We start from the raw sequence: 14,061 nt of genomic DNA, 5'->3' as shown, positions 1-14,061 counted from the left end.
TATCTACTGAGCAACTATATTATTCTTGGCACCAAAAAAAGAGGTGTGAAGTATTGTTTCTAAACTCAAGGAGCTTGAAGCATAATTGAGAGGTTGATTTAAAAAAAGGTGGGGGGAGGGGTGGTTTACTATCAGTAAAGCACAATCTATCTAAAAGAGCATAGATTTTAAATGCTCCAGGAATTCAGAAGTAGATAAAATCACTGTTTCTTCAAGAAGGGGAGGGAAGAAGAGCATCTTGGTGGTAGTATCCAGAAGTGAGGGAGCAAAGCTACAGCTAACTAAGCTCCTCACTGGTCCTGAGGGTGGAACATGATTAATCATGTTCTGGTGGTTTCTTTGTGGAAAAAAAAAGGTAGCAGACCCTAATTGAATACTCCAAAGCCCACATCTTGAATTTTAGTATTTACTTAAACCCAGCAAATAAGCAGAGGAAAGAAGAGTAAAGAGCTCCCTTTCAATCATATACCCTAGCTGCATGCACAGTTAGAAACAAAGAAACCTAGAACCTATGGTCATGGTCTTACGGTGAGCCCAGAATTTACAAAAGCCAGCACTGGCAGTGGCTGACAGGGCACCATGACAGCAAGTTAGCAACCAATCCTAGCCATGAGGCCCAGCTACACCCAGTGCTGCTTGGATCAGTATTCGACTGATGATCGTCCTAGCTTTGCTGAATCACATCAATGTAGTATCACTCTGCATTTGTGGCATAAATGGCTTTTATGAAACAGTTTGACAAAACACATGGCACGTGACTGTAGCACCACAAACGTGTTAGCATACCCAGCCGGAGACCACGGCAGTGACTGGATCTGTGAGTATTCTTGCAGGTGTAAAAAAATAAAAATAATCTTTGTAAAGAATTATTTGTGGCCTCTAGGAGTTGAATATTCTTTCAAGGAAGCTTCCATTTCCAATGTAGAAGAAGCAACAAGAACTGTTCTCCAGCCACCTCCAAATAATCACACAGTATTTGATAGCTCAGCTTATTTTTTAATCTTCCATGAACTCTGTAGAATTTTATCTGGATCCTTATAACATGATGATTTGGGATTATGAATGCAGTGAATAAACACAACCTTCTGGTATAGCAATTTAAGTAACACAGAGTGAGTAAATACTTCAGAGTGAATCCTAACACTTGAAACAGAATCTTCCAGAGTCCAGAAATCCACCTGACTGCCAAGAATAATACTTCCGTGGTTCAAGCAATACCAGTACCCAGAGGGGTTTCCACAGACATAACCACATGAGTTACTGCGTACTGGGTAAAATAGAAAAAACAGACATTTATGAATGTATATTTTGCAGACATTTTAAAAGTACTCATAAATATACAATTTACAAATACAGAAGAAATTGAAGGGAGGGCTCTAGGAATACACAGCATCTGTTTGAATTGCTTGATCATATCATTTCTTCTATGGGTTTTCCTCACCCTAACTCTGATTTTTATAGGTCAGGGGTGGGGGGGAAGATGCATGGATCTCTTATCTAAAATACATGAAATCAATCTCGCTGAAAGAGGCTCTATGATAAGAACTAATATATGAGAGATTCTGACTTCAGGATGAGGTATAAATGACTTCATTTCAGATAGCAAATTAGATAGCAAAGAAAACCTTTCAATTCACCAGGCTATATCGAAGCAGTGTTTGTTAGATTTTCTAGCAATAAAACAAATGCACAATATCTTCTCATGCATTTCACACAATTTCCATTTCAGCTCTGATGTAAAACATGGTATCACACATCATGCCACAAAGAAAGAAGTCAGTTTAGCTAGTTCAAGTAAAACGCCAGGCAGCTGCTAACAGAGACAGGTCACGGCTGGGGAGGCGCACAGCACATTCAGTTCAGTATGTTTTCCCTCAGAAGAATGTCAATAAAAACCGGGCCAAATTAGGTATTTGGGGGGGGGGGGGGCGGGGAGGAGTCCTGCTATGCAGTGAACCACTGCAGTTCACCTAACAGCACCAGTCAGACAAGTTAGCAAAAGGGAGCCCTAGCCAAAGCTACAGCCACCCACAACTTGAAGAAAGCTGTCTTTCTCCCTGAACGTCCTGGGGTAGCGACCAGTCCCACATTTAGAAACGTTATTTCTGGGGCCAATAGCAATTTATTTTGATAGAACCACTGGAATTTTTTTTTCGTGAGTTCTCAACAAAGGAGCCATATTAGGAAATAATCTCGCAAAAAGCAAAGTGCCCCCTCCCCTTCTTCCCCACGATCGATGCACACACACCCGTGCAGGCTGCCACGCACAGACACACGCCCGTGACAATGGCTGGCGTGTTCACTCGCGCTGGCCCACGCGGCCGCCTGAAGCCCCGCGGGCAGAAGGCCCAGCCGGCCGGCCCCAGGCGCTCAGGCTGGAGGCCCCGCGGCCCCGCTGCCCGGGAACCAGCTGCTGGGCGGTTGTGCTGGGGATGCTCGCCCCCCAGCGGGGCCCTGGGGAAGCGGCTGCCAGCGGCTCAGAGCCTATTAACCCCTGGGGGAAGTAGGTGCTACAACACCCACCTGCGAGGACATTGGAGTGTGTCGGGAACACAACCCCAAATGGCTCCCCACAGACGAGGCGCCACCGAGTTCTTAGACCCTGGCAGCTCTTGGCTGGCTCCGGCAAAGCTAATCGTGTTGCTAGCTCCACCGGGTTTCTAAAGCAAAGGGATGTTTCTGAGCTGTCACCCCTGAGAGTCCAGGCATACCAAGAAGGAAAAACTTAAGAGGGCAGTGGACGCAGACCAGACTTGGTAACTCGTCCCTAAGGAACTGGCCTAAGTCCCAAAGGGACAGAGCTATTTGGACCTGCCCGTCCAGCAAACTATGGAAGGGGTGGAGGGACCCGAGGGCAGCCGCCCCCTGTCACCCCTCCCTGGGTCAGGCATCAGGGCCCCGTCCCCACTCCGGGACACTTACCTTCTTCCGGGGCTGCCATTTCATCATATTTGTACAGCCGATATGTGGAACATCAAGATGCTGGCTGGGGGCTGGGGGCAGATGCAGGGCAGCGGCGACTCCAAGTCATGCTGCCTCCCTCCCACCCCCTAATTCTTTCCCATATTCACCGCGAAGGGAAAGAGCCCAGGAGAGTCCAGTCTTTTCGCCTTCAGTTCAATGAAGTATCCCCAAACCAGGAACACGCTCCCCACGGGGCTAGGAAGTCCCAGCAGCAACCAGTGTACTCCAGCCAGAGCGGAGCATTTTCCCCTCGGGCCAGCGCCCGCAAAAGGAGCCTGCAGCAAGGGGTCTCCAAGCCGGCGCAGAGACCCTCCCTCAGACAAGAGCCGGAGAACGCAAGCTGCTACAGAAACCCAGTCGGGTTCCTGCCATCCAAACCCCTTTTGACGAATTCTCCTCTTCTCAAAAAAAGATTAGACAAGCAATCAAACCCTCACGCGCAGCCTGGAGCAATTCCCAAAATTCTGAGTGTATTTCTCGTTTGTAAAATTTAGCAAAGAAAATTCCAAAGATCTGTAATCAGAGCTTCTTTGCGCTGTTTTCTCTTCCTTCTTGGATAACTTGGGGAAAGGATCTACCCTTCCCGAAATGTCTACCTTCCCTTAACACTGTAAATAGGAAAACTTGGTTTGTGTGTTTAGATTTTTTTTTTTTTTTTTTTAATTCCCAAGAACCTTAGTGGGGAAAGGCTGGAAGGAAATCCTGCAAGAACCCAACTCCACAGCTCAGTCTGCACTAATGACTTCCTTCCCTTCAGTGCGAGCACAGCCTGCCCAGCTCCAGCCACACAGAGCAAATGGTTTCTGGGTCTTAGTGCCACGACATCTGCTACAAAGCAAAAAGTAAAGCATACAGTTTCAGAGGCACCTCACAGCTCCCAAGGAATCAGAGCCAGAAGAGAACTACAGAAGCAGGAGACCATTTCAAAAGATCTTGATTTGTGAGTTATATCAAGAGGAAAAAAGAAATAGAAAAGGTTTCTAGACCAAAGGGCTATATAATCTAAAAGTGTGACTTAAAGGAAAAAGATTTAAGGTATTTGACAAGATTAAAATTTTAATCAAAAGTAGACTCTGCTTCTCTAAATTTAGCACTGATTTTATTATTGCTATAAGATTAAGTTTCATGCAGCATCTGTAAAATGCTTCCATCCTACTTAAGGAGATACATCTCCAAATACAAAATACAGTGTAATTCTATTATTTGTCATCCAACATATCTAGTAATTCTTATCACCATGAGGCTACTTTGATAGATGGGAATTAATGGGTAATGTAAGCTACTAGAATACTAACTGATATACATAATAAAAACAACTGATGTACCATCACTCCATTGTTCCAACCACGTTTAATGTATTACTCTCAAAGCTCTATAATATAATGCATTGGCAGGACTGACTGATGGGGATGATTATAAGCAGATTGGATACTAACAATATCAGATACAAATGTCATTAAAATACCCAAAACAGTTAATTAAAACAAATTATTTTTGTCTTTTTTTCTAAGCCTGAGTCTGAAATCTGATGGTGAAATCATTATCTTAAAAAAAAAAAGTAATATCAGCAATTACAGCTGAAGGAATAAGCACTAGTGCTTAAGCCATAATCTGCATCACAGGTACACAGCAGCCTCACTGCTCTGCTCAATAAAACTACTAACTGCCTATGATGTAAGCACCTATCATTTGCCAGCCGCTGTTCCAGACACTAGAAATATGAGTAAGAGGCTGTCCCTGCTCTTAAAATTACATACTGCAGGCTGGAGTCACAAATAACACCAATATTCTGTATATGTTCTAACATCCAAATCATTCTTCACAGCTTAACGTGGATATCTTACTAACACGGAAGTTCAATAAACTTCAAACCAATTCATTAATCTTCCCCAAAATCAGTTTCTCTTCCCAACTTTCCTGTATCTGTCCATAGCACTGTTATTCTTCTAGGATCACAAACTAAAACTTTAATTAACATCATTCCTATGTCTAATCTATCACCAAGTCCTTTCACTTCCTTCTTAGACATTGCTTTCAAATTCCTGCTACTGATATCTGAGGTCAGAGCCTCACAAAACAAACATATATTAAGTCTCAACGGAGTGCAAAACATCATATAGGATAGAAAGGTATAAAACTAAGTCCCTACACTAGAAGAAGTTAAAAGAAGTTAGGACAGAGCTGAAGACCTATAAGAAGACAACCAGACATTTGCCTTGGTCAGTTAAACAAATGAGTTACGTGGTTAACAGCATTCCAAGAGACAGAAGAAGAAACCACTGTCAACAGGGATGGCCAAGGACGATGTGACAAAGGAATCTGAAACAGAAACTCAGAGGAGATACAACTCATTCTAGAGCCAAAAGCCAAGGTCCTTATCACAGGCAGTAATGCTCTTCAGAATCACAGAACTCACCTCCTAGGTAGGAGAGACTTTCTCAGACCCTGCCATACTGACCACCTCACTGTCCCCTGAATATATCAAGCACCCTCTTCCTGAACTACTCTTCCCCCAAATACCTTCTTGGATCTCGCCCTCAGTTCCTTCAGTTCAAATATCATATTAGAAAAGCTGTCTTTCATCATTCCTTCTAAAACAATAGCACTATGACCCACATACTGTTACTGTCTCTCTTCCTTGGGCTGCTACAGTTACTTCATAGGCTTTATGGCATATATTAAGAGTTTATTTATTTAATGTCTTATATCCCCAAGAATGTAAGTTACAATGGAGCAGGAACTTTGTCATAAAATCAACACCGAGTGAACAGTGCCTGATACAACTGTCAATAAATATTTGTTGAATGAAATAACGAAAGAAAAGAACAAATAGTGTGAGCAAAGGAGGCAAGCCTACGTAAGATGTAGTCAAGATACAAAATATATCAATCTGCCTAAAATTAAAACTTAAGTATGAGAATGTTAGAGGCAGAATGTTTCTTGTTCAGCTCTGTAATCCTCAGGGGCCAGCATAGTGCCTGGCACAGCAGAAGTGCTCAATATATATGGGATAAAAGAATGAAGGGAGGGTAGAGATTGAATGATGAATGAATGAAATTTCATTCCATTCCATATAAAGTAAAAGATACTTTGGCAAGGTACGTTGGAACCAAATGGTAGGGAAGAATGTAAGGCAAACAAATCTGGACTTTATCCTGTAGGAGGCAGAGCATTAAATGTATTAACAGTGGTCAAGAGGCACACTGAAGCAATATTTTTAAGCAATCTAACAAAATATTAACCATGACTTTATGCAGCTGCTTTGTACATAAACCGTTAGATTTTTAAATTATGTGCATAGTTAAAATGTTTATAATGATCATTCGACAGATATCAAAACTGAAATCACAGGAGTTAACTGACCTTTTCAATGCCACGGGGCAAGTCAATGGTAATGGAAGGATTAGAATCCAGGGCTTATAAACCAACACCTGAGTAATGGAGGCAGGAACCTACAATTGCTTAGGGGTCAGAATAAAAGTTTCTATTTTTTGCTCTGCCTCTGACTTGCTATACAACAAAAATTTTCAGAAGGGCAAGGCAGGTGACATGAATAAATGAAACAGGTGTAAGATAAGAGGGAATTGTAAGGCTTATAAATCCAGAGAAAGATAAATCATGAAAAAGAAGGAGTTACAACATAACACTAGTCAATTGATGTCATACAGGAATATCAGTCCAACGATGCCAGATGCTCTAAATTTTCATGAGAAGCTAAAATTTTCCTGATTTTAACTGTTTGCTCAAAAGTTTTAAAGCATCCTAACAGGCCAAACAAAACATGCCTGTAGGTCTAAATTCCATCTGCAAGTCATAATTTGTGACTGTGGATTTAACCACTCAAGGTTTCACTTTCCCATATGTAAATTAAGAGACCTTCACAGTCCCTAATCTATGGGGTGGTTTTCTGAGGGCATCTGTAAATCCATATGCATACCACACCTGGTCTGTGGACTGAGGCGCTCAGATGCTGTCCCATGCTCAGATGTTACTGGACTTAGTAAATTAAGACAGTTATTTAAATTGGCAGAGGGGGGCTCTGAGAACACTGGATTGTAACAGGAAAGGTGACAGAGATATTTATGTTTCGATAGAAAAACATAATCAGTCTAAAACTTCAAGGTGATACAAGGTTTCAGTTGGTTTTCAATTTTTTAGGTATGCCTCCTTTGGGTTACTTATTTGTATGGTATTTCTTCCCCCACTGACTGGTGAGTGTTTTGGCTTTCATTTAGTAGGTGCCACTTGACAGAAGAATCCCATGGACAGAGGAGCCTGGCAGGCTACACAGTCCATAAGGTTGCACAGAGTCAGACACAACTGAAGCGACTTACCACAAAACAGCGTTCAATATAGGACCATTACCCATAAGCCTATAAATATGAATACACTCTTAAATCATTGCTTTTTTTCTTTGTGCCTTTATTTATTTTGCTTAATCCAAACTGATTTACTAATTATACCTGAAATATTTATAGAATTACTATCATACCAGCATACCTTCTCCTTTGGAAATTACTTATATAGAGCTACCAAGATAACACAACTCAGTGTAGCTTATTGTTTGAAAGATCCAGTGTCAAACAGTAAGATCACAATTTCTCAGATACGCAGCTACTAAAAGGCATCTGTACAACTCCAGTTTTTAACACAGTACTTTGCAAATTACTTACCTAAAAGCACACACTGTAAAACAGTCTATTAAAATAGTGTTTTCCTCAATAACTACTTGACTATTCAACTCTGAACAAAAGCAAGAAAGAGGAAATGAATGGCGAAAACACACCTTTTTTCATTGTTGTGAATTTCTTCAAGATTTCCTAAAGAGTGATATGTCTGACACTGATCACAGGGTAAATGCCTGGAAAAGCTAGTCTCATAGTTATTTACATTTATTGTGTTTTAGAATAATACACTCAATGTGAAACAGTATTTGGAAAATACATTAATTTTTCCAAAGATCTCTCAATTATTTTCAAGTATCTAAAGAGACATTAGTAAAGTAAAGGGACAAAGGCAGAAGTATATTTGAGACCAAAAACTGTGGCCTCATTAGTAATGTGTGTGCGCTCAGTCACTCAGTTGTGCCTGACTCTCGGCAACTTCACGGAGCCTATCGGACTCCACAGAATTTTTCAGGCAAGAATACTGGTGCAGGTTACCATTTCCTACTTGAGGGAATTATTCCAACCCAGAAATTGAACCCACATCTCTTGCATCTCCTGACTGGCAGGCAGATTCTTTACCACTGCACCACCTGGGACAGAGAAGGCAATGGCACCCCACTCCAGTACTCTTGCCCGGAAAATCCCAGGGATGGCGGAGCCTGGTGGGCTGCCGTCTCTGGGGTCGCACAGAGTCGGACACGACTGAGCGACTTAGCAGCAGTAGCATCAGCACCACCTGGGAAGCCAATCACTAGTAACATTTCACACAACTGGGTGCTTTCAGAATATTAAAGGCCTTGCTTTGCTTTAAAAAAAAAAAAAGACAGAGAGAGAACCTGTTATAGTAAGAATTCTGCCACACAACCAAGTAGATGTAGAACCATGTTCCCATTCATTGGAAGTAAACTTCTCTACAACCTTCAGGGAGAATCACCTCTAACCTTAGCCACCTTGCTTCCTTCCACTATGTCAGACAGTGTCAGAGAAGCTGAAACACAATCCTGTAAATTCAACACATACTGATGTAGGAGATAGATGGGCTCCAGGTTAGACATTTACAACTGGCCTCCTGTTTGCATTTCATGGGGCACATAGAAGTGGGCTTCAGGCTAGATACAAACTATTAGCATTTTGTGAGACAAGAGATGGTGGGCTCCAGTTAAAGCATTTACAATCAGCCTCCTATTTACTCTCTGAAATAGAAGTAACAACAGAAACAGGGTAAATAGCCAGTATTTGTCTCTTGTCAACACTTTAAGGTAATAGTCATACAATAGTTAAGGTAATAGTCACAGCAAGGACAAAGAGGAGTAAAACCTGTTTGAGTAAAGGATTAAAGGATCTCTGTTCCCCACTCTCTGGGGACAAGGGAAACACTACACATACACAGAAAGGCTCCCTATGGGTCAAAAGTCAAGGGATAACACCAGTCCATAATGAGTTGTGGTCCTCCCAGAAGCCTTCACTTTGATATCCACCTTGGCTGAGGGATGTGTGCCCATCCAGGGGAGGGTCCCAGCACACATCAGGTGTAGGGAAAGAAACCAGATTAATTGGCCAGAAAGAAGACAAACCCAGAAGAGCTGACCTATGTAAACGACTCACCGTTTCGTTACTTCGCTCCTCCTCACTGGTGGGGCACCTACACCCTTCCTCTCCCAGTGTGCATCTCCACCTCGCTTCTGTCTTAACTCAACATTTCTCTATGTGCTCTCCGACCTGTTGTTGTGCTGTGCCTCTAGTAATAAGCTTTGTACCTGCATTTATAGTTTCTGCCTCCATGATAAATGCATTTTTCACTGGGGGTAAAAATCCACGGAAAAATAGTTTCTAGCCTCCAGCTCTTTGCTGGTCTGGTGGCTAGGATTCCTGGTTCTCATCCAGACTATCCAGGTTCAATTCCTGGGCAGGGAACTAAGAGCTCACTTCACGCCATGGCTCACTGCTGCCTCACCAAGATCAGACTGAGTTCTCATTCTATACAAGGGACTCTACCAGGTACTATGAAAAGAGACAAAAATAAATCAGATAATTTTTGCCCTTAAGGACAGAGCTGTGTGGTGGAGGTTGAAGGAGAAGACAAGTACACAACCAATAAAAACAACAATAACAATAGCAGCTAACCCTTACTGATCTTGCCATTCATCTGACTTTAAGAATCCAAGCTCTTAGAGCAAGCTAAGTGCTACAAGATGAAATAATTAAGGGCATATTCTCTCATTAAGACTCAGTTGAGTTCAGTCGCTCAGTCGTCTCTGACTCTTTGAGACCCCATGAATTGCAGCACGCCAGGCCTCCTTGTCCATCACCAACTCCCGGAGTTCACCCAAACCCATATCCATTGAGTTGGTGATGCCATCCAGCCATCTCAGCCTCTGTCATCCTCTTCTCCCCCTGCCCCCAATCCCTCCCAGCATCAGAGTCTTTTCCAATGAGTCAACGCTTTGCATGACGTGGCCAAAGTACTGGAGTTTCAGCTTCAGCATCATTCCTTCCAAAGAAATCCCGGGGCTGATCTCCTTCAGAATGGACTGGTTGGATCTCCTTGCAGTCCAAGGGACTCTCAAGAGTCTTCTCCAACACCACAGTTCAAAAGCATCAATTCTTCGGTGCTCAGCCTTCTTCACAGTCCAACTCTCACATTCATACATGACCACTGGGAAAACCATAGCCTTGACTAGACGGACCTTTGTTGGCAAAGTAATGTCCTGCTTTTGTTGGCATAGTAATGTCTATGCTATCTAGGTTGGTCATAACTTTCCTTCCAATGAGTAAGCGTCTTTTCATTTCATGGCTGCAATCACCATCTGCAATGATTCTGGAGCCCAAAAAAATAAAGTCTGACACTGTTTCTACTGTTTCCCCACCTATTTCCCATGAAGTGATGGGACCAGATGCCATGATCTTCGTTTTCTGAATGTTGAGCTTTAAGCCAACTTTTTCACTCTCCACTTTCATCAAGAGGCTTTTTAGTTCCTCTTCACTTTCTGCCATAAGGGTGGTATCATCTGCATATCTGAGGTTATTGATATTTCTCCCGGCAATCTTGATTCCAGCTTCTGCTTCTTCCAGCCCAGCATTTCTCATGATGTGCTCTGCATAGAAGTTAAATAAGCAGGGTGACAATATACAGCCTTGACGTACTCCTTTTCCTATTTGGAACCAGTCTGTTGTTTCATGTCTACTTCTAACTGTTGCTTCCTGACCTGCATATAGGTTTCTCAAGAGGCAGGTCAGGTGGTCTGGTATTCCCATTTCTTTCAGAATTTTCCACTGTTTATTGTGATCCACATAGTCAAAGGCTTTGGCATAGTCAATAAAGCAGAAATAGATGTTTTTCTGGAACTCTCTTGCTTTTTCCGTGATCCAGCGGATGTTGGCAATTTGATCTCTGGTTCCTCTGCCTTTTCTAAAACCAGCTTGAACATCTGGAAGTTCACGGTTCACGTATTGCTGAAGCCTGGCTTGGAGAATTTTGAGCATTACTTTAACAGGCAAATTTGGCCTTGGAATACGGAATGAAGCAGGGCAAAGACTAACGGAGTTTTGCCAAGAGAATGCACTGGTCATAGCAAACACCCTCATTAAGACTATGAGAGCCCTAAAGAGTAATTAATTCTGACTGTTGTAACTAAGAAATGGTTTACTGGAGAGGTGGCACAGTGTCCTTTCAGCAAGCAGAGAAGAGGCTGGGGAAGGAATGTGCCAGACTGAAGGAACAGAGTGTAAGCCAAAACATGGAGGCATGAAAACATGGACCACATTAGTAAGTCATCTTATTGATCTGAGACATATAACACAAGGCAAGGCATAGTGTACTTAAGGTTAGAGGGCTGTGAATGCTATTACCTTAACAATAATAACTATAATTTATTGAGTATGTACTAAGCACAGAAGTCTTTTATATGTATATGTTTTTATTTGTTGATTCTTCTTAACACCTTTATGAGGAGGAACTATCATTATGCCCATTTTACAGAAGAGGAGATTAAGACTAATGGGTTAACTCCCAAAGAATTCCCAAAGAATCATGGCTAAAAGAAAGGAAACTAGAGTCAGATTCTCAAGTCTCATTCTTAACTCCTGACTTAGAATACAAGGGTGAGCAGCACAGGTTCTTAATTAAGGCATCAGCAAATCTATTTGAGTTTCATGCCAACTCTGGAAGTATACTGTGAAGGACAGAAAAGCATATGAGAACAATAAAGACAGGAAAGCCAAAGAAGTTTCTGTTGCAATAGCTCAGTAAGGGATGAAGAGGTCTTGAATCAGGGCAGCAGAAACAGAGAAAGGCCCTTCTTGAGAGACATTTCACAAGCAAAACATGGCCTAGGCTTCCGGGGTGGTTCAGATGGTAAAGAATCTCCCTACAATGCAGGAGACCCATGTTCAATCCCTGGGTTGGGAAGATCGCCTAGAGAAGGGAATGGCTACCCATTCCAGTATTCTTACCTGGAGAATTCCATGGACAGAGGAGCCTGGCAGGCTACAGTCCATGAGGTCACCAAGAGTCAGACACAACTGAGTGACTAACACACATACAACAACAACAGGAGGTTGTTACGTGAAAGAGACAGAGAAGGAAGGATTTAAAGATGATCCCTAAATTTTTCACCATCTTTTAGAAAAAGAGATACCCCCATTAACTAAGGTATGGGTCACAGAAAGAACAGGTAGGTATTAAATTCAGTTTGAGACTTACAGGTCTAAGGTAGTCATAAGAGATTCACAGGAATGTAAACTAGGCAGGTGGAGGTACTGCCTGGAGCTAAGGATATGTATCTGTATCTACAGCTATAGCTATAAAGAGATTTGTAGTTCATTCACATAATGATGACATGTATAAAGCTTTGGTGAAAAAAGAAAAAATACAATATAATTCACTGCTCAGTTGGGATGGGTGGGACACCTGCCCAGTTTCCTGAGGCAGCGTTTTTTATTTGGCTAATTATGTCTGGTTCAAACTCTAGATCTACCAACTAGCTATCTGACCCTGGGTTACTTCATTTTTCTGTACTTCAATTTCCAATTTTGTAAAATAGAGATAATAATACCAAAGTATGGTTGTTGGGAGTTTTAAATTATATATGTAATTATACACACACACACACACATATAATATATCCTGTATATAATGCTGTATGTTTACTGTTTTTGTTACTGTTGTTGTTTTACTATGCTAACCCTGACTTGATTTTTTTTCTCTTTATCACACCAAGCATTTTGTATTGATTATATATTAGGGCCACACCTGTCAGATTCTAATCTTCATGTATTTCAGTGGTAAAATCATTTTTCTAATGAGACTTCTGCTTCTGTTCGTGACACAGCAACTGGGACCAGGCGTACTCTCCTAACATAACTAGAAAACTGAATAAAATACAGGAAAAACACTGTTTTTGTACTATTTCAGACAACAATATGCACATAGTCCATGAACCTTGAGAGAAGCAAAACAAATGAGGTAACCCCTGTGATCACCCTGGATTTCTGCCCGGAGACACTTTCTGGACCACAGAGGAGGAAAGGGATCCCAAGCAGAGCACAATGGTCTTGAGGAGTCAGAGTCTGAGGATGCCAAGGAAGCTGGAACATTCAGGGCAGAGAAATGAAGAAGATGAACTCTAAGGGGGCGATGTGGACATGCTTCTCTAGAAATCAACAGACGGTCTTCTTGAGTTTTGGATGAATACAAAGTTGCCCAAAATAGGGTAAAACTCCAGGAGGCTAAGTGAAGGAAAACTGTAAGATGAACAACTGTCAGAACTCTCTAGGGCTGTAAGTCTTTTAAGTTCCAATAGCTAGAGTGGAGGGAATACCTAGAGCATTCAGTAGAGACCTCATAAGAGTCATTTCTCAATAGAAGAGGTTAATGACACTAAAGTATACTGTAAACCTACCCTGACAAAGTTTAAAAACCAGTCTTGAAAACAGCACATTTAATCTACAAGTAACTTAACTATTCGGCAGAACAAAGTTCAATACTCTTTGAAAGAAGACAACAAAATCTACCACTCAATGAAAAAGTCCAGCATTCAATTAAAGGACATGGGTACTAACCTGGAAATACTTTATCTCTTTGGTAAATAATGAATCTTCTATCTTAAGAATACCATGACTCCGTGACTGTGTTACAATTTTCTCATATAGATCAGATCAATGGACTACAATATTCTGGGCTACAATTTTGTTACCTGTCTCTACCAAGTAGCCATAGCTATAGAGCATGCATACTTGGTGCTATATAATTTATTAACCTGGGAAAAATTTCAGCATATGTTATCTTTACTTAGAATTCATAGGATTTATCTCGAGTCAGTTCAGTGGTCAGATATTTGGGGCAGAACATACAGCTTTGGGTTTCTCAACCTTCTTAAAGGAAACCTGAATGTTCAGGGCAGTGTTTTATTATGCTAAATTTAACATAATA

At 41.6% G+C, this 14,061-nt stretch overlaps 1 protein-coding gene across 5 annotated transcripts in view; it reads right to left on the bottom strand.

The window, feature by feature from the left end:
- Nucleotides 1-14,061, bottom strand: part of TTC28 (tetratricopeptide repeat domain 28) — a 581,747-nt gene that overhangs the window by 406,107 nt on the left and 161,579 nt on the right. The window contains exon 1 of one of the 5 annotated variants that reach the window (XM_006054179.4): nucleotides 2,923-8,209. The exons of the other annotated variants lie outside the window; for them this stretch is intronic. Coding sequence (XP_006054241.1) covers nucleotides 2,923-2,949 — 27 coding nt within the window. The 5' untranslated portion in view covers nucleotides 2,950-8,209. Of the gene's footprint in view, nucleotides 1-2,922; nucleotides 8,210-14,061 lie in introns of those variants that run through there. 5 annotated transcript variants of the gene reach the window in all.

This window comes from Bubalus bubalis, chromosome 17, assembly GCF_019923935.1.
Source record: "Bubalus bubalis isolate 160015118507 breed Murrah chromosome 17, NDDB_SH_1, whole genome shotgun sequence".
Classification (NCBI taxonomy): Eukaryota; Metazoa; Chordata; class Mammalia; order Artiodactyla; family Bovidae; genus Bubalus; species Bubalus bubalis.
Note: the sequence above shows the minus strand (reverse complement) of the source record. Positions and strands in the feature narration are given on the sequence as shown.